Source organism: Anomaloglossus baeobatrachus, chromosome 1, assembly GCF_048569485.1.
Source record: "Anomaloglossus baeobatrachus isolate aAnoBae1 chromosome 1, aAnoBae1.hap1, whole genome shotgun sequence".
Classification (NCBI taxonomy): Eukaryota; Metazoa; Chordata; class Amphibia; order Anura; family Aromobatidae; genus Anomaloglossus; species Anomaloglossus baeobatrachus.
In genome coordinates, this window is record NC_134353.1 from 293,717,999 (window position 1) to 293,743,892 (window position 25,894).

The 25,894-nt window shown below is 42.6% G+C and overlaps 1 protein-coding gene across 1 annotated transcript in view; it reads left to right on the plus strand.

The window, feature by feature from the left end:
• The window catches only part of EIF4E (eukaryotic translation initiation factor 4E), a 79,692-nt gene extending 55,753 nt beyond the window's left edge, over nucleotides 1-23,939 (plus strand). The window contains exons 3-7 of the mRNA XM_075337035.1: nucleotides 7,711-7,806; nucleotides 9,750-9,813; nucleotides 13,434-13,547; nucleotides 19,625-19,764; nucleotides 22,763-23,939. Of these exons, the coding sequence (XP_075193150.1) occupies nucleotides 7,711-7,806; nucleotides 9,750-9,813; nucleotides 13,434-13,547; nucleotides 19,625-19,764; nucleotides 22,763-22,877 (529 nt within the window). The 3' untranslated portion in view covers nucleotides 22,878-23,939. The remainder of the gene's footprint in view (nucleotides 1-7,710; nucleotides 7,807-9,749; nucleotides 9,814-13,433; nucleotides 13,548-19,624; nucleotides 19,765-22,762) is intronic.
• The last annotated feature ends 1,955 nt before the right edge of the window (nucleotides 23,940-25,894 follow it).

Sequence of the window (25,894 nt, forward strand, 5' to 3'; positions counted from 1 at the left end):
AGCTGGGGTTATATGCTGTGGGAGGAGGAGCTAACTTTTTTAACCCCTTCACGACCTTGGACGGATATATCCGTCCAGGATCGTGTCCCATTAAGCCCCGCCCCCAGCCACGGGCAGGCGGCGTGGATCGGCACACATCAGCTGTTTTCAACAGCTGACATGTGTGCCTGCTAGCCGCGGGTGGAATCGCTTCCACCCGCGGCCATTAACCCCTTAAATCTTGCTGCCAAAGTCAGGCAGCAAGATTTAAATGCGCGCGGCCATGTTTGTTACTTACCGCCGCCCCCACCGGAAGTCATGTGTGTTATCACGTGACTATCGGTGGTTGCCATCGTAGCACAGGGTCATGTGATGACGCCTGCTGCTACGATGTTTCACTTTCGTTTTCCCTCGGCCGAGAGCAGAGGGAAAACCAAAGTGACTGAATCTGCTGATTACAGCGGTATTGCTGTGATCAGCAGATAGCGATCAGCGATCGGATTTCTGATTGCTATAGCCCCCTAGGGGGACTAGTAAAATAAAAAAAAAAGTTTTAAAAAAATAAAAAAAAAAAACAAAAAACCTAAAAGTTCAAATCACCCCCCTTTCCCCCCATTGAAAATTAAAGGGTTAAAAAATAAATAAATATACACATATTTGGTATCGCCGCGTTCAGAAATGCCCGATCTATCAAAATATAAAATCAATTAATCTGATTGGTAAACGGCGTAGTGGCAAAAAAATTCCAAACGCCAAAATTACGTTTTTTGGTCGCCGCAAGTTTTACACAAAATGCAATAACAGGCGATCAAAACGTAGCATCTGCGCAAAAATGGTACCATTATAAACGTCAGCTCGAGACGCAAAAAATAAGCCATCACTGAGCCATAGATCCTTAAAAATAAGAACGCTACATGTTTCGGAAAATGGCGCAAAACGTGCGCCACTTTTATTGGACAAACTTGTGAATTTTTTTTAACCCCTTAGATACAAGTAAACCTATACATGTTTGGTGTCTACAAACTCGCACCGACCTGAGGCATCACATAGATACATCAGTTTGATCATATAGTGAACACTGTGAATAAAACATCCCAAAAACTATTGTGCGATGACACTTTTTTTGCAGTTTTTCCACACTTGGAATTTTTTAGCTGTTTTCCAGTACAATATATGGTAAAACCTATGATTTCATTTAAAAGTACAACTCGTCCCGCAAAAAACAAGCCCTCATATGGCAAGATTGACAGAATAATAAAAAAGTTACTGCTCTCAGAAGAAAAGGAGCAAAAAACAAAAACGCAAAAACGGAAAGTGCCCGGGGGCTGAAGGGGTTAAACCTAGTGTCAAGCCTTCCCTGGAGACAACATATAACCCACTGTCTGTGTTCCCCAATGATAGGCTCCAAGAAAGACATTTTACGGTGAGTACACAAAAATGTCCTTTTCACTTACAGATTAATGATCTCATAGATGCCTGCCATTACTAATCTAGGGCTTAGTAGCTTCTATGGGCTATTATTAACTCCTTACTGCCTCGATTGCCACCGCACCAGGGCAATGGGAAGAGCCGGGTCCAGCGCCAAAATTGGCGTATCTTATGAATTTACCACTTTTGGAGTGGCTGTGGGCTGCTATTGTTAGGCTGGAAAGGGCCAAATAACCATGGTCCTTCTAACCCTAATATCAGCCCCCAGTTGTCTGCTGTACTTTTGGCTGGTTTTAGAAAAATGGGGGGGGACTTGGGATCCCTTCTTCTTCTTCTTCTTCTTCTTCTTCTTCTTCTTCTTCTTCTTCTTCTTCTTCTTCTTCTTCTTCTTTTTCTTCTTCTTTTTCTTCTTCTTTTTCTTCTTCTTTTTCTTCTTCTTTTTCTTCTTCTTTTTCTTCTTCTTTTTCTTCTTCTTTTTCTTCTTCTTTTTCTTCTTCTTTTTCTTCTTCTTTTTCTTCTTCTTTTTCTTTTTCCTCTTTTTCTTTTTCCTCCCAAGGTACAGCAGACAATTGAGGGTTGTAGCCCGCAGCTGCTGCTGTTCCTGTGCTGGATATGAAAAACGGGGGGGGACCCAAAGTCATTTTTTTTTTCCCCAGAAAATAAAATTTAAAAAACAGCTGGCCAAGTGAGCTTATCGTTCCATCGAGCTATTTTATTTCTTTCTAGCTATCAATTATCCTATTATTTTGTTTCTCCTTTAAAAAAACGCACTAACAACATCGTGGCAAAAACGGACCATCCTTACAAGCTTTTTTTTTTTTTTTTCTTTCATATTTCCAGGCTTTCTGTGACAAGATGCAGTTTTGGTGGCAGTTTGGGTGGCTATCGCACAGCCACAGGAGCTACTTTCACAACAGAGCCCCGAATCTCACTGCCAGGAGCGGTGCCTGCGTCACCTAGATAAGTCCATAAATGCTGTGATCAATTGTGATTGCAGCATTTAGGAAGCAGGGCAAGGTGGTGTGCTCCTCTCCCACGCGATAGGGACCCCTGCGACATGATCACGGGTCCTGAGTCCCCACTCAGATTCATCATCTGTTAAGAGAAATATAGGGGGCTTCATTCAGTTAGGTCTATGACCTCGTGATTTTAAAGGAACCCTGTCCGGTGCAATATGCACCCAGGACTTCAAGCAGTTCTGGGTGCATATTGCTAATCCCTGACTAACTGTCCCAGCATCTAGTAGCAAACATAAATAGGTCTTTAGGAAAAGTATTTCTAAAGATCCTTTATGACATGGTAATGAGCGTAGGGACTAGTCATAAGGCCGTTAGTGCCTGCGCTTATTCCATTTGCATGTTGGGGGGGAATCACTAGTTTTCTTTTTCAGTAAAATAAATGTTATCCTTTATTTCTATTTTATGTATGTATCTATCTACCTAGCGATCAGCTATCTATTAACTATCTAAGGTCGCCTTGGAGAGCTCACCTTGATGCTTCTGTGCCTCTGCCTGTTTCCTCTCCATGCCACTTGCTGGGCAAGACAGATATGCGATGTTTTGTTTTGTTTTTTTTTTCACCCCCCCAGTGGATGGTGAGGAATAAGTGATAAGTGGGGAAAATAGCTGATTTTTCAGATCAGATATTACAAAGTTGAATTTATTCGTTTGTTCTACTGATTTTTATACAAAGTTTGTTGAAAGTACAGTTTCATGTTAATTCATTACCAATAAATGGATCATTATTATTTTATGAAGAAGCATTAGACCGTCTGCCCTTCCTTACCAGTGACTTGCATGCTAATAAGGCTATGTGCGCACTTACCGGATTTTGCCGCGGATTTTCCGCGGATTTGCTGCATGTTTCGCTGCAGAAAATGTTCATAACATCTCTGCAGTGAATCACCAGCAAATCCTAAGGAGAAAAAAAATCCTGTGCGCACTGGGCGGAATTTGACAGCTGCATGTTTTGCTGCGGGAATCCCGCAGCAAAAACAAGTGCATGTCACTTCTTTTCCGCACATCGCTGCGGGATTTCACTCCATTGACTCAATGTTAATCATGAAATCCCGCAGGGAATAACGCAGGCAGCAAATTCTGTGCGGTTCACTGCGTTTTGCTGCGTTATTCCCTGCGGTATTTCGCGGTTTACCTCCGGTAATGTACATCGCCTGTCTGCGGTTTGCAGGGAAGTGATGTCATTACAGGAAGAGGAAGCCGTGCAGAGAGTAAACTCACACACATCACAGACACAGAACACATCACAGACACAGAACACATAGACACAGACACATAGAACACACATAGAAAGAAAACGGAAATATAGAAAACAAAGAACGTGGGCTCCACTGTATATTTACCGTCCAGCCGAGGTAAGCACACAGCGGCGGCCCGGTATTCTCAGGCTGGGGAGGGAGAGGGGCAGGGTTAATGTCCCCCGCCTCACTCCCCCTCCGGCAGCCGAGAATATCAGCCGCAGCTGCCCCGGCACTGTCGCATTCATTATGCGGCAGCACCGGCGTGTCCTCTGCTCTTCCTGCAGCCGTGTAGCAGTGGCAGCAAGGTAATACAAGGGGTTAATGATGGTGGGGGACCACCGCCATTAACTCCAGGCTTGATCATGGCAGCGTCTATGTGACAGCTGACATGATCAACCCGTAAGTAAAGTGAAAAAAACAGACACCGAAAAATCCTTTATTTTAAATAAAACAAACAAGCCTCATTCACCATTTTATTAACCCCTCCCGCACCAAAGCTCCGGCGTAATCCACCGCTCCGGCGTAATCCACAGGTCCTGCGCTGCTTACATCCAGCCGTGACTGTCACAGACACAGCGCTGAATGAATGCAGCAGACAGCAGAGGTAATTACCGGTCATTTCCCACGGCCGGTAATGTGAACTCACTGCTGACCGTGGGAAATGTAGCGATCTGTCCTCTATCTATCCCTCTATCTATCTATCTGTCTGTCTATCCCTCTATCTATCCCTCTATCTATTCTTCTGTCTATCTACTATCTCAGAATTAAATGACTTTTTTTTTTTTTTTTTTTTAATGTGCTTTATTGCATTGAATGCAATAAAGCACATCCCAACCCGCATGCGGCAAAACCACGGCAATACCGCGAATAATACCGCGGTAAAACCGCAGCAAACCGCATGCGGTTTTCGGGTGCGGTTTCCCGCGGTTTTTTACCGCGGGTGCGGTAATTTTTGAGAGCATGCGGAATTTTCTCAAGAAAATTCCATTTCCCAGTGCGCACAAGGCCTAAGAAGGCTCTTGATGGGGTCTACTGAACCCGTGTCGCTACTTAATAATCTGTAGTCTCCGTCTTCCTTTCATTTGATTTATCTGATGTATATTTGGCAGGGTAGCCAGGAGGAGAGGACCGATGAAAGAGAATATTACTCTCTGATCAGGCTGCAGAGTTTTGTATGCAAACATTGGGAATCCAGACAGCAGGAATGCTTTCATTTAGGCCGGGCTCACTTCTGCATTGGAGCCTGCAGCACAGATACTGCTAGAAATTGTGGCACGTTGCACTCATTTGTCCAGTAAAATTCTCAATTCCGCACCAAAAAAATCGATGCACCCCATTCTGGTGAATGACGTTCTTTGGGTGCCGCCAGTCTGGTATTAAAAAATGCTAGTGTGTATAAAGCCTTTCTACATTTTCTTTTTGAATTAAAGGTGTGTTCACTATTTCTATTCTAATGACCTGTTCTTAGTATTTATCATCAATATAAGGTCACTGCGGCCAACACTCAGCACCTGCCCTGTCCAACAGCTGTCACATCCACTGAGTAATGGGTACTTTAAATCGGCTCCCATAGTCTTCAATGGGACCTAATCTGCAGTACCTAGCAGCTGCCACTAAGCAGTGTTCGGAGCTGCGGTGTTATCTTCATATACAGTTTAGGATACTTTCACACTTGTGTTCAGCGGAGTCCGTCACTATGGAGAATAGCGCAGTCCGTTAACATAGTTACATAGTTACCGTACTTAGGTTGAAAAAAGACCTAGGTCCATCTAGTTCAACCTTCCTCCACCAGTTCTACATTTGGTCACTAAGTCATTTATAACCAACAATGTTTTGTGTACTGAGGAAATCATCCAGCCCTTTTTTAAAAGCTGTTATAGTATCTGCCATTACTACCTCTTGTGGTAGTGTATTCCACAGTCTGACTGCTCTAACTGTAAAGAACCCTTTCCTATTTAGATGTCGGAATCGCTTTTCTTCCACTCGCAGTGAGTGCCCCCTGGTCCTTAGTACTGTCTTTGGAAGAAATAAGTCATGTGCCAGTCCTTTATATTGACCACACATGTATTTATACATATAAATGAGATCTCCTCTGAGACGTCTTTTTTCTAAGCTAAACATATCTAACTTTTACAACCTGTCATCATATGGGAGGCCTTCCATTCCTTGTGGTAGTCTAGTTGCCCGCCTTTGAACTGACTCTAACTTCTGAATGTCCTTTTTAAAATGTGGAGCCCAAAACTGGATCCCGTATTCCAGATGTGGCCTTACAAGTGATTTATAGAGGGGTAACAATACGTTGGGATCACGGGATCTAATCTCTCTTTTTATACACCCTAGAATCTTGTTTGCTTTAGCAGCTGCTGCTTGACATTGAGTGCTGCTGCTCAACTTATTTGTAATGAGAATACCCAAGTCCTTCTCCTGTTCTGTAGTCCCGAGTTTACTTCCATTTAATGTATATGCAGTTATAGGATTACTCCGTCCTAGGTGCATTACTTTACATTTATCAACATTAAATATCATTTGCCAAGTATCTGCCCATTCTGACATCTTATCCAGATCTTTTTGTAATATTGTACTATCCAGGTCAGTTTTTAATATCCTACATAGTTTGGTATCATCGGCAAAGACTGACACTGTACTATCAATCCCATCCACAAGGTCATTAATAAAGAGAGTAAAAAGAATCTGTCCAAGCACAGATCCCTGCGGCACCCCACTGCTGACTATAGCCCATTTAGAGAATGTACCATTTATGACTACTCTTTGTTTCCTATCTTTTAGCCAATTCCTTACCCAGTTGCATATTGTGTCCCCTAGTCCTTGCTTCTGGAGCTTTTAGTATAAGGCTATAAAGCACTGCGCTATTCTCCATAGACTTGTATGGACAGCGCACTTTAACGCAAGTGTCAATGTTGCATCCGCCGGACGACGCTTATTTTGACGCTGCGTCGGGCGGAAGGAACGCAGCATGTAACTTTTTTTTGAGCAGCGCAATCCGTAGGATTTCACTGCGCATGCTTCTTTTTTTTTTTTTTTTTTTTTTTTTTTTTTTTTTATATAAATCACAAACTTTATTTTGTCTCTTGGTGGCCGAATGTTCAGCTGAACGCCCGCCCGCCGGCATGCCCGGCCGCCGGCTATTGAAAGCGCTCAGCTGAACGCACGCTCGCCGGCATGCCTGGCCGCCGGCTATTGAGAGCGCTGAGCTGACCGCCCGGCCGCTGGTTATTGAGAGCGCTCAGCTGAATGCCCGGCCGCCGGCTATTGAGAGCGCTCAGCTGAACGCACGCCCGCCGGCATGCCTGGCCGCCGGCTATTGAGAGCGCTCAGCTGAACGCACGCCCGCCGGCATGCCTGGCCGCCGGCTATTGAGAGCGCTCAGCTGAACGCACGCCCGCCGGCATGCCTGGCCGCCGGCTATTGAGAGCGCTCAGCTGAACGCACGCCCGCCGGCATGCCTGGCCGCCGGCTATTCAGAGCGCTTAGCTGAACGCCCGCCGGCATTTGAGAGAGATCAGCTGAGCGCCCGCCCGCCGGCATGCCCGGCCGCTGGCATGTGATAGCGCTCAGCTGAGCGACCGGCAGCCGGCTATTAAGAGCGATCAGCTGATCGTTCACAATAGTCTGCTGCCGGTAAAACTGTAAAGAAGAAAAAAAAAAAAAAGCTTCCGTTGTTTTGTACGATCCGTAGCATCCGTTGTGCCACTATATGCAACGCATCCGTTGCATCAGTCACAGAACGCAATGCTACGGAAGCCGTCCAACGCAAGTGTGAAAGTAGCCGTACATCCGGTGTTCTGGATATAGTCATTAGTGGGCTTAAGCTTTATGGCTCGAAATTAAATCCTCATGTATTAATGCTGTTTAAATGTACTTAATATGGCGCCACCTGTTGTTCAATATGTATATTAATGTGCTGATGAACACTTCTACCTGGTGTATATGTCATCCATTGTGGGTCTCAAGGTAATGTATTTAGGCATTCTCTTCACACAGCGTGACACTCACTGCCCTATTCCATCAATATTTCTCTGTTACAGATGGGCCTTGTGGTTCTTCAAAAATGACAAAAGCAAAACCTGGCAAGCCAACCTTCGTTTAATATCAAAATTTGACACAGTTGAAGATTTTTGGGCGTAAGTATCGACTTATTGGATTCCGGCATCCTACTTTTCTGACTTTGTTTTTGTGTTAAAGGCAGGCTGTTACTGGGGAAAAAGGAAAGATGTAACATGGCTAATAATGGTGCTGACCTGCTTCGCATAGTGTGCTCTGTGGTTAGGATCTGTGCCACATGTAGACACTGGACACATCATGCCTTGTCTGTTTCTTCCAGTACTTTAGTGTCCTTGGGAGGAGATAGGGCAAATGTCACTGACAGGCCAGTGAGGAGCAAAGACTAACAGAAAAAAAGTCATTAGCCCAAATAACTTACGAGGTAGTCCCTCCCTCTTCGCAGCAGGATCGGATCACAGTATGACACGGTCATGCTCGCGGCACAGCGGGTCGTTGGCATATAGCATCCAATGCTCTCACATCGGATGCCATACGCTCGTGTGTCCCTAGCCTTAGGACATTAAATAACTCTGTAGTAGTGTCCTCAAGTGTAGAGGGAACAGAGGCACTCCACGCTTAGAGACGGTCCTGACACAGTTTTTAACCATCTAGATGCCACTGTCACTCTGATGGGCTACCATGGCAGTCGGGAAGGGAATAAGGGGGCTGCTCAAGTACCCCATGGCTGCCATCTTGGTACCATTGGGAAGCTCTCCATTACGACAGATTACGATGTACTGAAATTCCTTTGGTACAAATGATTGTAGATTAAAGTCTGCCAGGGCTCTTGGAGGAAAGTGCTTAAAATAAATAAATAACTAGGGTCTTTTTTTTTTTTTATTAAAGAGTTAACACTTGTCATATGTCCCTGACTGGGTACTGAATCCAGACATGAGAAAATATAGAATGAGATGCTAAGAGATCCTTGTTTCCTAACCATAAATGCCAATACTGTTAAAGACAATAGGCACAGGCTTTTCCTACAGACTGCTGGCTGGCTCATTTTGGCTAATGGCTATCTGTTCTCGACCCCCTTATGTAAAATCTGCTTAGCTCAGCCAAGTGTGTAAGTATGGGAATAGGGGTTCGTGGTACAACAGGACAACACCTCTGCTGGGGACTTATCTCGCTGTGGACAAAAGCATAGAATAGCTAAAATCCAACTTCCTGAACCTTATCTCCTAACGTCAGAGCAACACATTCAGTCTTCTCATACAGCTGAAGCGCAGGTTCAGACATTGTGTGTAAGGCCGGCTTTAGTCTATGCTTACCTCTTATTTCTGATCTAGGCACTAATTGTTCTAAGCAAAGCTAAAGAAATGAGCTGGAGCATGCACCGTGTAAGAGCATATTCACACTATGGTGATTCAATAGACAAAGCCTAATATAGAAGCAAAATGAGCATATACCCTGCAGTAAGTAAATAGGAATGGCACAATTAACTATCATTAGGATACTTGGTTAACACGCTTGTAATCAAAAAACCATCTCACCGCGACAAAGTGTACTGAATAGGCATGGTCCTAGCCTCTAATATTAACCTCCCCCTCTATCAGCCAGCCTCCATATAGATGGGGGCAGAGCAGGACCAGGGCCCGACTGTTAGGACACCTGCATGTGAGAAGCTATGTAATGAAATGCCAGGTGAAAAAAGGAACAAGAAGCTAAATCATTACCAAAGAAGAATGAGCCGGCAAATAAGTTGGTATACATGCACCATGAAATAATGGTCCTGACCGGAATCTGCTGGGAAAAGACATCTTAGTGTTTCGCCATTTCTTCTCCCCTCTTCCAAGCTAGCGATATACTGAGTTTGCCGTTTCAGGGGCAGTTAGTTCAGTATTTGGGGTTTTTTTTCTTCTTTCGTTTTGAAGATACTATGTTGCAGGAAAGAAACCACAGGCCTTGTAATACAAGTGAAATCTGCATCTTGTAGACTTGTTATTGCAGTCCTTGACTTGGATTTCTGCTGATTCTTCCTGACTCCTTCTTTTTTTTTTTTTTTTTTTTTTCTCTCCTCCAGACTTTATAACCACATTCAGTTGTCTAGTAACTTAATGTCAGGTTGTGACTACTCACTCTTTAAGGTAAGTTTTTTATATAAGTAAATATATTTACACTACATCAAATGGCTGTTTTTCCAATTGTAATTGTGTGTAGCATTCCTTTTAAAAGGAGTCTGACAGTAGTATCAACTCTCCTAAGTACTCTGTATGGGCATGTAGGTCATAGGAAGCTGAATAAAATCATAGCTAGTTATCTGCAATCCAAAGTCTTATTCCAGAGAAGTCCCTCTTTTTTATATGTACATAAGCTTTAATAGGCTGTGTGCTGGACATAGATCAGCATGGGAAGCTGCCTCCATGGCTTATTTTACATTTAAAGAGAGCGTTACCAGTGTCAGATATGTAGATCAAGAGATCAGACTGTCAGTCATTACATGTCTCACACTAGTAATACCCCCTTTCATTTAATTAAAAGGCACACTCTAGGGGAAATCCGTTTCCGGGTCATAGATCCTAACTCGTTTACGTATTGAGAAAAAGGTTGATATCTCTAGAAGAACTTGATATCTGCAATCTGATATAATTTTTTTTTATTCAGCTTCCTTTAATCCACATGCCTATTTTGAAGGCTTACGAGGGTTGCTCCTACTGACCGATTCCTTTACAATGGCAACTTTTCACTTTTAGTTCAATGCTCCTAATCCATTGTTATTGTCTCTGTTCTTTAACCCCTTCAGCCTCCGGGCATTTTGCGTTTTTCCGTTTAGTCTTTTTCCTCTTTTTTCCGAGAGACGTACCTTTTTTATTTTTCTGTCAATCTTGCCATATAAGGGCTTGTTTTTTGCGGGACGAGTTGTACTTTTTAAATGAAACCATAAGTTTTACCATATGGTGTACTGGAAAACGGCAAAAAAATTCCAAGTGCGGAAAAATTGCAAAAAAGTGTGATCGCACAATAGTTTTTGGGATATTTTATTCAGTGTTCACTACATGGTAAAACTGATGTGTGGGTATGATGCCTGAGGTCGGTGCGAGTTTGTAGACACCAAACATGAATAGCTTTACTTGCATTTAAGGGGTTAAAAAAAAATTCACAAGCTTGTCCAAACAAAGTGGCGCACGTTTTGCGCCATTTTCCAAAACCCGTAGTGTTCTCATTTTTCTGGATCTATGGCTCAGAGACGGCTTATTTTTTGCGCCTCGAGCTGACTGTTTTAACTGTACTATTTTTGCGCAGATGCTACATTTTGATCACCTGTTATTGCATTCTGCGCAAAATTTGCGGTGACCAAAAAATGTAATTTTGGCATTTGGAATTTTTTTGCTGCTATGCCGTTTACCAATCAGATTAAGTGATTTTATATTTTGATCAGGCATTTCTGAACGCGGCGATACCAAATGTGTATATTTTTTATTTTTTTTAACCCTTTAATTTTCAATGGGGTGAAAGGGGGGTGATTTGAACTTCAGTTTTTGTTTTTTTTTTTTAATTTTTTAAAACTTTTTAACTTTTGTTGTTTTTTAAATTTTATTAGTCCCTCAAGAGGACTATAGCGATCAGCAATCCGATTGCTCTGCCATATCTCCAGATCACAGCTACAGAGCTGAGAACTGCAGATATGGTGCTTTACTTTCAATTCCGGCTGTATTCCGGCATTGAGAGGAAGTGACTCATGTTAGCTACAGGTGTCATCACATGACCCTGTGCTACCATGGCAACCACCGGAAGTCACGTGATCATGTCATGTGACTTCTGATGGGGGCAGGGTAAGTCACTGTAATGGCGGCGCGCATATGCATCTCACTGCTAGATATTGGCAGCGAGATGTAAGGGGTTAATAATCGCGGGTGGAAGTGATTCCACCCGCGACTAGCAGGCACACATGTCAGCTGTTTAAAACAGCTGATATGTGCGCGGATCGCCGCCGCCTGCCCACGGCGGGGAGGGCGGGGATTAACCGCACACGATCCATGATGTACCCAGTACGTCATGGGTCGTTAAGGGGTTAAGAGACATTACTATAGTAATGTTGGTGAGATTGTTTGTTTTTCTTAATTCTTACTGACCTAGGGCATACTGGTACCTCCTGTGTCGGCTCCGTGACTCTGCGTGTTTCCCTGCACATGTCGGCTATCCGCTCATCCAACATGTGCAGCTAACAGGCGCGGATGTGATCTTACACCGCTCTGTACAGCACAAGCAATCGTAAGATCGCAATTTGAAGTCCTCTAAAGGGACTAGCAAGTACAATAAAATGGTTTAGAAAAAAACAGAACACATTCAAATCTCCCCCTTTTGCCCAATTAAAAATAAAACAAAAGGCAAACACGTATTTGGTATTGTGACTTTCAGAAATGCCTGATATATCAAAATATAAAATGAATCTGATCAGTAAAACTCGTAATGAGAAAAATATTCTAAATCCCAGAATTACGGGTTTTTTGGTCTCTGCAACATTGCCATAAAATGCAAAAGGAGACGATCAAAGCATCGCATCTACCCCGAAGTAGTATCAGTAAAAGCAGCAGCTCAGGACTAAAAAAAAACAAGTCCCCGCAGATCCCGAAAAATGAGATTTTTTTTTCCCACCACTTAAATTTAAAAAAAAAAAAAACAAGGTTTGATATCTACATACTTGTACTGACCTGGGGAATCATAACAAAAAGGTTATGGCTCTTGGAAGTTGGGGAGGAAAAAATAAAAGCACAAAAAAATGAAAAATGGCCACAGTGGGAAGGAGTCAAAGGTTCTGTCACCCCCTAATACTCAGTAAATAATTCAGACACTCATGTAGAGGGCCTAGCCCTTAGAAAATACTAGTGTTGTTGATTTAGCTAACTTCTTTTTATACAGTAAAAAAATAAAACTTTTTATTACATATGTAAATTAGGGTGGTATTTGTGCACCTTTTCGCATGGCAAAGTGCTCAGCGCCCACATCTGCCCCCTGATTAACATCCTCCCTTTATGGCGACTGACCGTGCTTACTATTAAGGGAGCCTGACCTCTGATGCATGCTGCTAGTGGTGAGCGAGCACTACCATGTTCAGGTACTTGTATCGAGCAGTCGGAAGGGCTTCACTCGTGTACTAGAAGTCAATAAACTACTCTAGCAATTTTTCCAGAAGATCATCCAGAAGAATGCTCTAGTGCCCCAATGAGTTCAGTTATAATCTGTACACATATTGAGCACGTCTGAGCGTCCCGACTGCTCGTTACGAGTACTGAGCACCTGAGCATGGTAGTTCTTGCTCATAACTACATGCTGCCCAAACCATCGATCAAGCGCATGTATCAGAAACTGGCTGTGTTATCCCTGCCAGTGATTCGGCTGCTTCCGCTGACATCACATCAACAGGGCTGTGGCTTCCCATCCGCTCTGCTCTGTAGACCAGACGGAACAGCAGACGTCATGCTGATTGACAGCCGACTCCTCCAGTTAGACAGCAGGGAGCCGACTATTGATCAGCATGACGTCAGCAGTCCCGCCCAGTCAGCAGAGTGGAGCAGAAGCCTCTGGCAAAGCCACTGGGAGGAAGAGGTTGTCCAGGTAGTGCACAGCCCATGCTCATAAGTGTAGAAGACAGATGACCTGCCTCTTAGGCGGCTAAAATAGGGATGAAGACCAGTAGTGTCATGGTTTAGCGCTCAGCAGTATCCTGTATTGCATTAACTCGAAATAAACTTTTTTTTTTCTCCAGGATGGAATTGACCCCATGTGGGAGGATGAGAAGAATAAGCGTGGAGGAAGATGGCTAATTACCCTGAATAAGCAGCAAAGAAGAAATGACTTAGATCGTTTTTGGTTAGAAACGGTAGGTTTTATCCCCAACATAACAGATTAAGTAGGGTGGAGAAAACCCTACACCAAGTTGGCCCCATACGAAACCCAGTAAAGCCAGACACCCAAACTGCCTCTGAATGACATTCCCAATTGGAGAAAGAATAGAGTCCTTACACCCTGCTGGGTACTGGTGTATTTGTAGCGGTTACCTGTAACCCTGTATATTCGTTTCCTGAAGACGTCTACTTTTTAAAGAGAGCGTTCCCTCAGAGGCAGCATACGGCAGACTCGCTGGTTTCCGCTGTTTGCCGTGGATGGGAATTTGTTCACACGTATGTGTGTCATGGGGAGGGCAGCTACAAATCTAGAATGACAAACTACTTTGATTTTCTCCTTACCCCGACCTTGCTGGACACTTTCTGCCAACTTTTACAGACGTTTTTAACACTAGAAGTCCCAGAGAGGGGTCATTTAATATGTCTACCATTGAAACCCTATGGAGCTTGAAATTCCTGGGACTTCTAGTGTTAAGATGCTTCTGAATTGTATTTATATTTATACCTGATCGGACATGGAGGACTAAGAAAGTAAAGCTAGAGCAATTGTATGGCTTTTACTGATACTATCCTCCTATAAAAAACAGAATGGTAGAGGAACAGGCCTGATTCCAAGACCGACTCCGGGTCTACTTAATCTACCAACATGACATTAAAGTGCATTACTGTAACCAATGCTTGTAAAACAAAAGATCCTGAAACAGTCTTGTAGAAATCCTGCAGAGAAAAGTCAGAAATTCTATTCTTATAAATGTAGCCTGGGATAGAACACAATCGCTATATCCTAGTGTTTGAAAAGCAGTTTTTATCCCAATCGACACAGCCATATGAGGGCTTCATTTTTTGCAGGACTAGTTGTAGTTTTGAATGACATCATGCATTTTACCATTGAATGCACTGGAAAACAGAAAAAAATGGGAAAAATAAATTGCCAATCCACACGTTTTTGGTTTTTTTTTGGGTAGTTTTAGAAGTAAAAATAATCTAGCTAGTTGATTTTCCAGATCCATACAATTATGGCTATACCAAATGTGTCAATTATATCTTTTTAGTGGTGAGTTAAATTAAAAAATAAAAAAAATTTTGTTGCTGTATTGAGGCCCATACATTTATGTTTCCATCAATGGGGATGTGAGGATTTTTTTTTTCTTTCTCTTTTGTGCCCCGAGCTGACACTTTGGAGCACAAATGATAGGGAGAGGGGAAGATAGATAGATAGATAGATAGATATAGATATATATATATATATATATATATATATATATATATATATATATATATATATATATATATATATATATATATATATATATATAGATAGAGAGATATCTATAGAGAGATATCTATAGAGAGATATCTATAGAGAGATATCTATAGAGAGAGAGAGTCCACAGAGAGTGCACAGGAGACCACATGCCCCACAATGGCAACACACAGCAAACCCCAGAGAGAGTCCACAGAGAGGGCACAGGAGACCACATGCCCCACAATTGCAACACACAGCAAACCCCAGAGAGAGTCCACAGAGAGGGCACAGGGGACCACATGCCCCACAATGGCATTACAAAACAACAGTGAACGGTGACATGGCAGAAATAAGGACATTGCTCAAAACATTGTGCGGCCAACTCATGAGACACCCTTAACACATGCCACCCAAACCCTCTACCACAAGAACCTGTTATGTCCTATGAAAATCTTTCTTCATTATAAGGTATATCGACCAAATATGACATCCTTAGTTATCAGCAGCTGCAACATTCAAGGATTGAATGCCTCAGCTTTTGGGTCCAAGACAAATGACCCAGACTTCAAACAAAGGCTAAAGAACATTGACATCCAGATCCTTCTGGAGACTTGGGTACGGACAGAGAAAGAATCCCTGGCACCCATAGGATATAGGGAATTTTCTGTCTCTGCCCAGAAAAACAAGAACACCATACAGGGCCGATGTTCAGGGGGAATACTAATATGGTACAAGGAAGAGATTAAAGATCACATCAAGGCAGTAAAAAGAGGAGAAAGCCATATCTGGATGAGGATAGGCAGCTCCATCCTCACCTCTCAGCAGGACATCTACCTCTGCGCAGCCTACATTCCTCCATCAGAATCCCCATACTATAAGCCGGACATCTATGAGGACCTACGGAGGGAGGTAGCCCAATTCCAGTCCAAGGGCAGAGTTCTCATCTGCGGAGACCTCAATGCCAGGACGGGTACAGAGAAGGACTACCTGTCACCTGACGGAAATACATATGTAATGGGAGAGGGGCCCTTCTACAGTGACTCAGTACAGACAGCAAGAAACAGCTTTGACAGAGTGGTGAATAAAAGCGGCAGAACCCTGTTGAACCTGTGTCGGAGCTTAGGGTTATATATAGTGAACGGGCGCATCAGGGGGGACTCATTAGAGAGATTTACACTAAACTCCCACATTGGCAGCAGTGTGGTGGATTATGCAATAACAGACATGGACCCAGCAAAAATAAATGCCTTCATAGTCACCCCCGAAACTCACCTGTCAGACCACAACCAGACACTGCTGTACATGAGATCAACGGACAAGCAATACACAGATAAGCCCCACCTGACCGGTCTCCACAACCTGACACCATCCTACAAATGGCCTAAACAGTTATCCACTGAATACACCAACATGAGCAACAGAACCAAGATCCAAGAGCTACTTGTAAATTTCAACACAAGACGCTATACATCAAACCAGCAAGGAGTCAACCGGGCAGTGAATGACTTTAACAACATCCTATATATCATGGCAGAGTTAGCAGGCGTCAGAAAGACCAACCCCAAGAAACCTTCAAACAAACAAGGCCAAAAATGGTTCGACAAAGAATGCAAGTCACTACGCAACTCCCTAAGGGTAGCCTCAAACCAAAAACACAGAGACCCCAAAAACAGGGACCTAAGAGCAGCTTATGACACCCTAAAGAGGCAATACAAGCGCATTCTCAAGGAGAAAAAAAGAGGCACATCTCCCAAGAACTACAGAAGCTTGAGGACTCCCTCCAGGACAACTCATTCTGGAAAACCTGGAGTCATATTGGCACGAAGTCCAAGCATAGCACCCTCCACATCCAAAATGGCAACATCTGGCACAGCTACTTTAAAGGCCTCTACAAGAATATACCAGAAGAAGACCTAACTCCAGAACAGGAGCACCTAACCACTAAACTCAGGGACATGGAGGAGACAATCAAAGACTTCCAAAATCCTCTGGACATACCAATTAGTGTGCTGGAAATAAAAGACAGAATCAAATTTATGAAATGCAAGAAGGCCGCGGGCAGTGACGGCATCCTGCCAGAGATGATCAAATACAGTTCCCCAGATATTCATGCAGCACTGGCTAAACTATTCACCCATGTCCTGAGTGGCGGCTACTTCCCAAAGAGCTGGAATCAAGGTCTCATAACGCCCATCTACAAGGATGGAGACCGATATGATCCAGCAAACTACAGAGGGATCTGTGTTAACAGCATTCTGGGAAAACTGTTTAACAGCATTATTAATAAAAGGATCATCACCTTCCTCACCCAGGGTGACGTCCTCAGCAGAAGCCAAGCTGGGTTCATGCCAAACCACCGCACCACGGACCACATTTACACCCTGAAAAGCCTCAAGACCCACGTCCATGGCAAAAAACAGGGGAAAATATTTGCATGTTTTGTGGACTTCAAGAAGGCCTTTGACTCAGTGTGGCACCCAGGCCTGTTCCTTAAACTCCTGGAGAGTGGAATAGGTGGCAAAACCTACGACGTGATCAAGAGCTCATACTCTGAGAACCGATGCAGCGTGAAGGTTAATGGAAAGAGGACTGCCTTCTTCCGGCAGTGCCGCGGGGTAAGACAGGGCTGCAGCCTGAGCCCAACTCTATTCAATATCTACATAAATGGACTGGCCTCAGCCTTGGAATCCTCCCCCGCCCCAGGTCTCAGCTTGCATGACCGAGAGGTGAAGTTCCTGCTGTACGCAGATGACCTCCTGCTGCTTTCCCCATCCGAGAAAGGCCTCAAAGATAGTCTGGCTGTGCTAGAAACATTCAGCACCACATGGGCTTTGCCCATCAACCAAAAGAAGACCAAAGTCATGGTGTTTCAGAAGAGGAAGTATAATGAAACCTCTACTCCCTCCCTCACACTAAATGGCACCACGCTGGAGAAGACCAGCAGCTATACCTACCTCAGTCTGGAGCTAAGCCAAACTGGGAGCCTTAAGCAAGCAGCAGAGACCCTGAAAGGGAAAGCATGCAGAACCTTTTATGCTATCAGAAGACAACTGTACCACCTCAAACCACCGGTGAGAGTCTGGCTCAAGATATTCGACAGCGTCATCACCCCTATACTACTGTATGGCAGCAAGATATGGGGCCCAGTGACCTATCCAGACCAAAGTGGGATTCCAGCCCAACTGAAGTCTTCCATCTGGAGTTCTGCAAATATCTCCTCCAAGTCCATCGCAGCACCTCAAACATAGCCTGTCGGGCAGAGCTGGGCCGATTCCCTTTATGGCTCAGTATACACAAGCGGGCACTATCACACCAGGCACACATACAGAACAGCAACCCCAGCTCCTACCATCATAAAGCCCTGCTGAGCCGGAGCCCAGAGCAAGCCAGGAACCCCGGCAGCCAGTACAGCCAAAGTCAGCAACACACCCTGACAAAAGGCCAAATAAAAGAGATCTCAGAGAGCTGCAAGATGCAATACATAGAGGTCTGGAAGAGTGAATTAGAGAATGCCCAGAAACTCACCATCTACCGGTCACTGCGGAGGGACTACACTCTGGCCCCATATCTGCAAAGGTTACGCCACCCCAAAGACAGGCAGACACTTAGCCTGTACAGACTGAGTGCCCACAGCCTAGAGGTGGAAACAGGGCGGCACCGACAGACATACAAGCCGTGGGAGAACAGACTGTGCCAGCAGGGGGCCCTGGAGGACGAGGCGCATTTCCTACTACACTGTGACAAATACTCAGGAGTGAGGGCCTCCCACTTCCAGAAACTTACCGCTCATACCCCGGACTTTCCATCCATGGACGAGGAGAGGAAACTCCGCATCCTACTGGGGGAAGAGGAATCAATGGTGGAGATCGCCGCCCAATATGTCTCCACTTGTCATAAGATGAGGGGTACTAAAGACCTCCAAATGGGCCATCACTCCCTAAATTGTGGCCCCAACACCCCATCCCCACAACCCTAACCCACTCCCCTTTCACACTTCTTTTTTTGCTTTGGCAATGCTAATAGTTTTTTTTGATCCTGCCAATAAAGCCTATTTGATTTGAGATAGATATAGAGAGAGAGATATAGAGAGAGAGATATAGAGAGAGAGATATAGAGAGAGAGATATAGAGAGAGAGATATAGAGAGAGAGATATAGAGAGAGAGATATAGAGAGAGAGATATAGAGAGAGAGAGGGGGAGAGAGAGAGAGGGGGAGAGAGAGAGAGGGGGAGAGAGAGAGAGGGGGAGAGAGAGAGAGGGGGAGAGAGAGAGAGGGGGAGAGAGAGAGATGGGGAGAGAGAGAGATAGGGAGAGAGAGAGAGATAGGGAGAGAGAGAGAGAGAGATATTATATATATATATATATATATATATATATATATATATATATATATAATATATATATATATATATATATATATATATATATATATATATATATATATATATATATATATATATATATATATATATATATATTTTTATTTTTTTTTTTAATTTTTTTTATTTGGTTATGAAGTGGCAGCCACTAAAAAAAAAAAAAAAAAATGACAGTTTTGTGGGTGTTTCGATTTATATTTTCTCCTGCCCATGTTTAAGATATGTTTTAACTATATTTTGACCTGACTCTTTAGGACACTATTCCTATATATTATATATATTTATTTTAGTGAGAGTGGTAAGTGGAGGCAAGAAATGTCCTCTTCCACAGTGTTTTTTTCTATTATGTTGTTTCTTGTACAGTTGTAGGACAAAATGTTGAAATCGTAACTACACTTTAATTTTTTTTATATACTTCTTTCTTTAGCTCATGTGCCTTATTGGAGAGTCATTTGATGACTTCAGTGATGATGTATGTGGAGCTGTTGTAAATGTTAGAGCAAAAGGAGATAAAATAGCAATTTGGACTTCTGAATGTGAAAACAGGGACGCTGTTACACATATAGGGTAAGTTCTAATATATTCAGGCATTATATATAGGGATGATCGAATACCTCAAATATTCTGTTTCACGAATATTTTCCGAATAGGTTGCCGCTATTCGAATATTCGATGCGCAATGTAAGTCTATGAGAAACCCGAATAACAACTATTCGGAACTATTTGGGCTTCCCATAGACTTACACTGCACATCGAATATTCGCATAGTGGCGACCTATTCGGAAAATATTTGCAAAGCTGAATATTTGAGGTATTCGATCATCCCTAGTTATATACTATTATGCTACAGTAAATGTGATGTGTACAGCTATGTTCAGTGTTTTCTTTATTAAAAGTGACATCAGTAAGTTTTGTATAGCTGCATGAGTTTTAACTTCTGTTTTTTTAAGTGTGAATATGTATGTATATGTATATGTACACATATATATGTGTGTGTGTATATAGATAGACGGATATATGCACATCAGATCATCAGGAGGCCCAAGGGAAATGATGTGAGAAGGAAGATTTCAACATCATGTATCATATGCACTACCATACATGATGTTGAAATCTTCCTTCTCACATCATTTCCCTTGGGCCTCCTGATGATCCGATGACGGACGGGGAAACGCGTCGAGGCCATGCATATAGCATCAGCTTGAGGGAAGTACCTTCATCCTCATTTATTTAGGAGTGACATGCTGTGAGCTTACTGTGGCAACAGGTGCTTCGTTTTCTGTACCTAGTTTGTTGATATTGAGGTATTGATCTTCTAGTGTGATTAACAATGGTTTATCATAACTTGTTGGTTGTGAGAATTATAGGTACAGTATTTATCATTGATTGGTAGGGTTATCTAGGGAGAGTGAGGGTCAGCCGTCGAGGAATGGGGGCGCCCAGCTACGTTAGGGTGTCATACCCTCCGTTGATAGGCAGAGCCAGACACCGTGACATATTAGGGTCACTGGAGTGTAGATGTGTGTACTGGATTATCATTATACAATTGTTACATCTGCCTACATATATTAAGATTTCGGCTACCCCTGATCTATATGAGCTCCCTATTTTATATTAACTTATTGTTTGAATTTTTGGGTTAATCACCTGGGCGATTTTAATATTATCTAATAAAATTGATTTTTAAAGGGATTTGTATTGCACATTTGTAAACTCCTTTCTCAATTGGAAAACGTGGAATCTAAGGAAATTCATCCACCCCAAGGCACAACATGTGAATTTGGCCGAAAATGCATGCGGTTTTTGGCCAAAAGGTGCAGTTAACTTTTCTGCAACATGCGCATGGAGCCTTAAAGGGGTGATTCACTACTCAGCATTAGTGGCCACAATGAGACATATAAATAATTTACCAGTGCACATCTCGTATCATATCATATGCCACTCCATAATAAACTTGAAAAAGGACAGAAAATAACGGAGCATTTAAGGCTTATTATAAAAAATTCAACTTTATTAAGTACAAAATTGTAAAAAAATCCATTTTTTTTTTCAAAATTACAATATGATGGTGCTAGATGTTATAATGGATGACAACCCACATGTTAATGGGGGGCCCAGGCAACCAACACAAGAATAATGGGAAGTCCAAAAGGGAGGGGCTCTATATATCTAATATATAAAGCTGTGTTTGTGTGTATGTCCGCTAAAGGAATCCGCACCGTCGCATTTACAATCACAAAATTTTGCACAGACGCCTCATGTGACTCAGGGAACGTCAGACTGTTATGACTGGAAAATGTAACCCTGCAGTTTACATTTACTCTCCAAAATCGTGCCTCCATTAATCTGAATGGAGGTGGGAGATGCAGGCTATTAATATCAACTGTCAGTGGTTGCTATAGAAACAAAATAAACTGTTAGTATAAGAAGCTTATGTGTGAGGTAATAAGATGTCGGTGGGCAGACAGACAGCCCTGGAAAGAGACAGCGAGAGAGAACATTTAGCACCATCATATTGTAATTTTGAAAATATTTGATTTTTTTTTTTACAATTTTGTACTTATTATAAAATATCTTTACTTTATTATGCCTTAAATGTTCCGTTTATTTTCTGTCCTTTTTCAAATGAGTGGCCACATTGCTGTAAAGATCATAGAGTAGGCTTTTTTGAAATACCTTTTGTAGCACATTCTGCCTGTGAGCGGCGCTACTGCGATCCGCTCATCCCCCATCGTGTGACCCACGGGCTACGTGACCTCTGAGATCCCGCTATAACACGTCAACTTCCAGCTGACCCAACATCACCAAGGTGGGCCTCAGTCTCCCTGAGTGATTGGGCTGTGGGCGAAGTTTCATCTTTTGTCAAAGACAATCCTCTTGTGTGCGCTCTTTCGCTGCAGAGCGCCGCAAGGAGGAGTGATGCTGGGCTGTGAGACTCCGCCCACAGCCCAGTCACTCAGGGAGCCTTGATCCTGCCTTAGTGATGTTGAGTCAACTGGAAGGTGACTTGACCTCACCGGATCTCAGAGGTCATGGAGCCTTGGGGTCAGGTGATGGGATGAGTGGACCACAATAGCACCGCGCCCTCTCTATGAGCTTTATGTTGATGTGGCCACTAATGCTGAATAGTGGACCACCTCTTAAACAGTTTACAGGGACTTTGCAAACCTTGGCCAAGAGTAAAAATGTTATAACCTAAAAAAAACTACAACTTGCATGTTGAACAAAGCTGCGGGACCCACAGGATTCATCAGTGCCTTGATCGCTCAGGCCACTGGTTAACTAAAACGCTCCACTGAACCCAAATATTGTCTGCAGTGGTCAAGTGAACATGTGGCATCCACTTGCAGATTTAACATTTGGAAGCTGCTATGTCCTCCCTCTCCCTTTATCTTGGCCGTATAATCACAGAATGTCAGAGGTCAACTTACATGCCTATGGCTGCTGTTTACTCAATATGTGCTATGATGTATTTAGAATCTATTAATTTATTTAGGTTTTAAGAACCTTGTATTTATTATTTTTTGTTTGTTTTAAAACAATGTCTTATTTTTATTTTTTACAGGAGAGTTTACAAGGAAAGGTTAGGACTTCCCCCAAAAGTAGTGCTTGGATACCAGTCCCATGCAGATACGGCTACTAAGAGCGGCTCCACCACTAAGAATAGATTTGTTGTTTAAGAAGACGCCTTCTGAGCAGGAGACTGCGTCAAGCAATCACGTCTTGGGAGCTGTACCAAAGCCTCTACAAAAGCAGAGTGGACTGCATAAAAAATTTGATTTCCACCTCAATATTGCTAAGAATTGTGAAGTCATTCGCCTTTTGTCTTGTGCTATGTTCAAATTTCCTCACGTTTTTATTTTATTTTTTATTTTTCGTAAAATAAGTTACCCAATCAGAACATTTCAACGCGCAAATGCCCCTCCTCCCAGTTATCTGATAGGTTGCCCAGGTTAACACTGTAATAGCCGTTATTTTGCCTCTACTATTACAGATTATTTATCCAGAGTGTGCACTTGCAACTCCCACAGGAAAATGAATCTTTCCATTTGTATTGTATGCAGTTACAATAGTTTGCTGATTTGCAAGGCGGAGGATTAAATGCATTCAAACTTATCTAGCGATTCATGGTTTGTGTTTTTTTTTTTTTTCTGTTGCTTTTTTTTTTTTCCTCTCATTTTAACAGCATTGTTCCGGCTGTATTTTGTGCTGATGTTGGCTGCTAGGTTTAATTTATTTGTTCCCTCCTTGATAACATTAGTGATATTCTGATTTATTTTTATTTTTTTTTTTTTTAGTTCATGTAACATTTGGTGATGGATCTGGGGGATATAAAAAAGCAAATTGGTTGAATAAAAGTGTTATTTTTTTTGTGCGTTTAGAAACCTTCTTTAATTTAATTTTTTATTTTGTATGCCATTACAAAGCTTTGCTGCAAGTTTATGCATTTCAGTAGAATCAGTGATCTGTTTCTGTGATTTCTTAAACATAATTGTGGATTTTTTTATTTTTAATGTACATCATGACATTCCTTAATCTTTACTAGAAATAGTATGCCTTTTGGGGGTTTTTTTTTCATTTTTTTTTTTTTTGTATCCTATTGCGTATTTTAACACATTGTATTAGACTATATTTTGCTTTTGGTTATTCAAAAAAGAAAAAAAAAATGGCTCAAGTAGCAAAGCAGTCACCATTCATATTAAGACAGTGTACAAAACTGTAAATAAAACATGTACAGTGAATTGTCTTTTAGACAACTAGATTTGTCATTTTTTTTCTTTCTATAAGAATCATCCCTACTTACAATTTGCAGCAGTGGATTTCTAACCTTTCATACACACTATCATAAAAATCTTGTATACATATAAGTATGGGGTCTAAGGGGAAAGTTCGTTAAGGCTACGTGCGCATGCTGCGTTTGACGCATTTTGGCCGCAAAAACGCACCAGTAAAAACACATGCATTTTTACCGCGTTTCGGTGCGTTTTTGGCTGCGTTTTGCAAATGCATTGTATGGGTGGAAAAATGCAGAAAATAATTGACTTTTTATTTTTTATTTTTTTTGTTTGTCAGCTCAAAATCGCGGCTAAAAAAAAAAAAACAGCACTGTGCGGACAGCAAAAATGAAAACTCAGACTTTGCTGGGGAAGCAGTCATGCAGTTTTAAGACCAAAAACGCACCGTGCGCACATAGCCTAAAGGGGCACTTTTGACTTTTAGGATTGCTTCCTCCAATAGGTGATACTAGAGCTCGACTACTTCCTCACTGAAGAGACCATTCGTCTAAATATGGCAAGAATGTATGACTCTGGTGACTGCGTATCTGCAATTAGAAAAAGTCTTCATCTGGTCACTGTTCTTTAGGGGGTGTTCAACTACTATTTGACCCCAATCCATAAGGAACTAACTTCACAGCAATCACTCTTAACATGCTTTTATTACCTGCGCTGCTCCAATGAGCGCATCTGTCTAGGTGTCACATAACCCTCTGTTATCGTGTAGCTGCTGATTCCTGCTCTGTTACTTCCTTTCTGCACTCCAGAATTGGACAGAATAACGAGGACGTCGCTGGTGGGTCTGGAGCTGCCCATTAGTGATTGACAGGAGCCTGAGCACGCATGTTCAGATCACTGACTTTACTGATCCTGTTGATGTTTGGTGCACCGACTGCTTTAGTATGACAAACTGATGTGCTGCTTGTCATTAGAAAGCCTATCACAGTGTTAGCTAAAGGAGCGCGTGCACCAAAGCATCGTGCACCAAAGCATCGTGCACCACGCACTGCCAAGCTCGGATCAGACATGGATTCTGCTGATGTTTGGCGCACCAACTCTTTTAGTATAACAAACGGATGTGCTGCTTGTCATTAGAAAGCCTATCACACTATTTGTCAGCTAAAGGATCTGGCACTCCATAACATCCTGCACCATGCATCGATGAGCTCAGATCAAGCATGGATTCTGCTGATGTTTGGAGCACCAACTCCTTTAGTATCATAAACAAGCAGTGCTGTGCTGCTTGTTGTTAGAAAGCCTATCACAGTATTTGTCATTTGCATCACCAAGCTCAGATCCTGCTGATGCTTTGGAGCGCACCTCTTCAGCTGACCAGTATGTGATATGCATTCTAATGACCGGCAGGGAGCAGGACTACAATAATACAAAGGGTGATGTGACCTCACACAAAGATGTGCTCATAGAAGCAACATCAGTATAAAATTGTTAGGAAGAGTTAATGTATGAAAGGGGATCAAATAGTGTAAAAACCTTTTAAGATTTGACTCCACTTCTGTAAGACCCCTGCTTAAAGGGAACCTGACAGCTGATGCATGTTCCCTATCCACAGGCAGCATGTCTCAGACAATGAGTTCAGCCAGGTATGTTTTCTCTGAAATCCTGCAGTGTTAGAGAAAGGGATTCTGTCACCAGGTTTTTGCTACCCCATCTGATAGCAGTATAATGTAGAGACAGAGACCCTGATTCCAGTGAGGTGTCACTGAGTGTTTTGCCATCATTTTCATAAAATCAATGTTCTCTCCTACAGAACTGTGAATATGCTGGACTACCTGACAGCACGCCAAGTATCTAATGATAATCTACTGCTGATTAAACAGTGATTTTTATCAAAACTACACTAAGCAGCCCAGTAAGTTACACCTCTGGAATCAGGAGCTCTGCCCCTATGTTATGCTGCTATC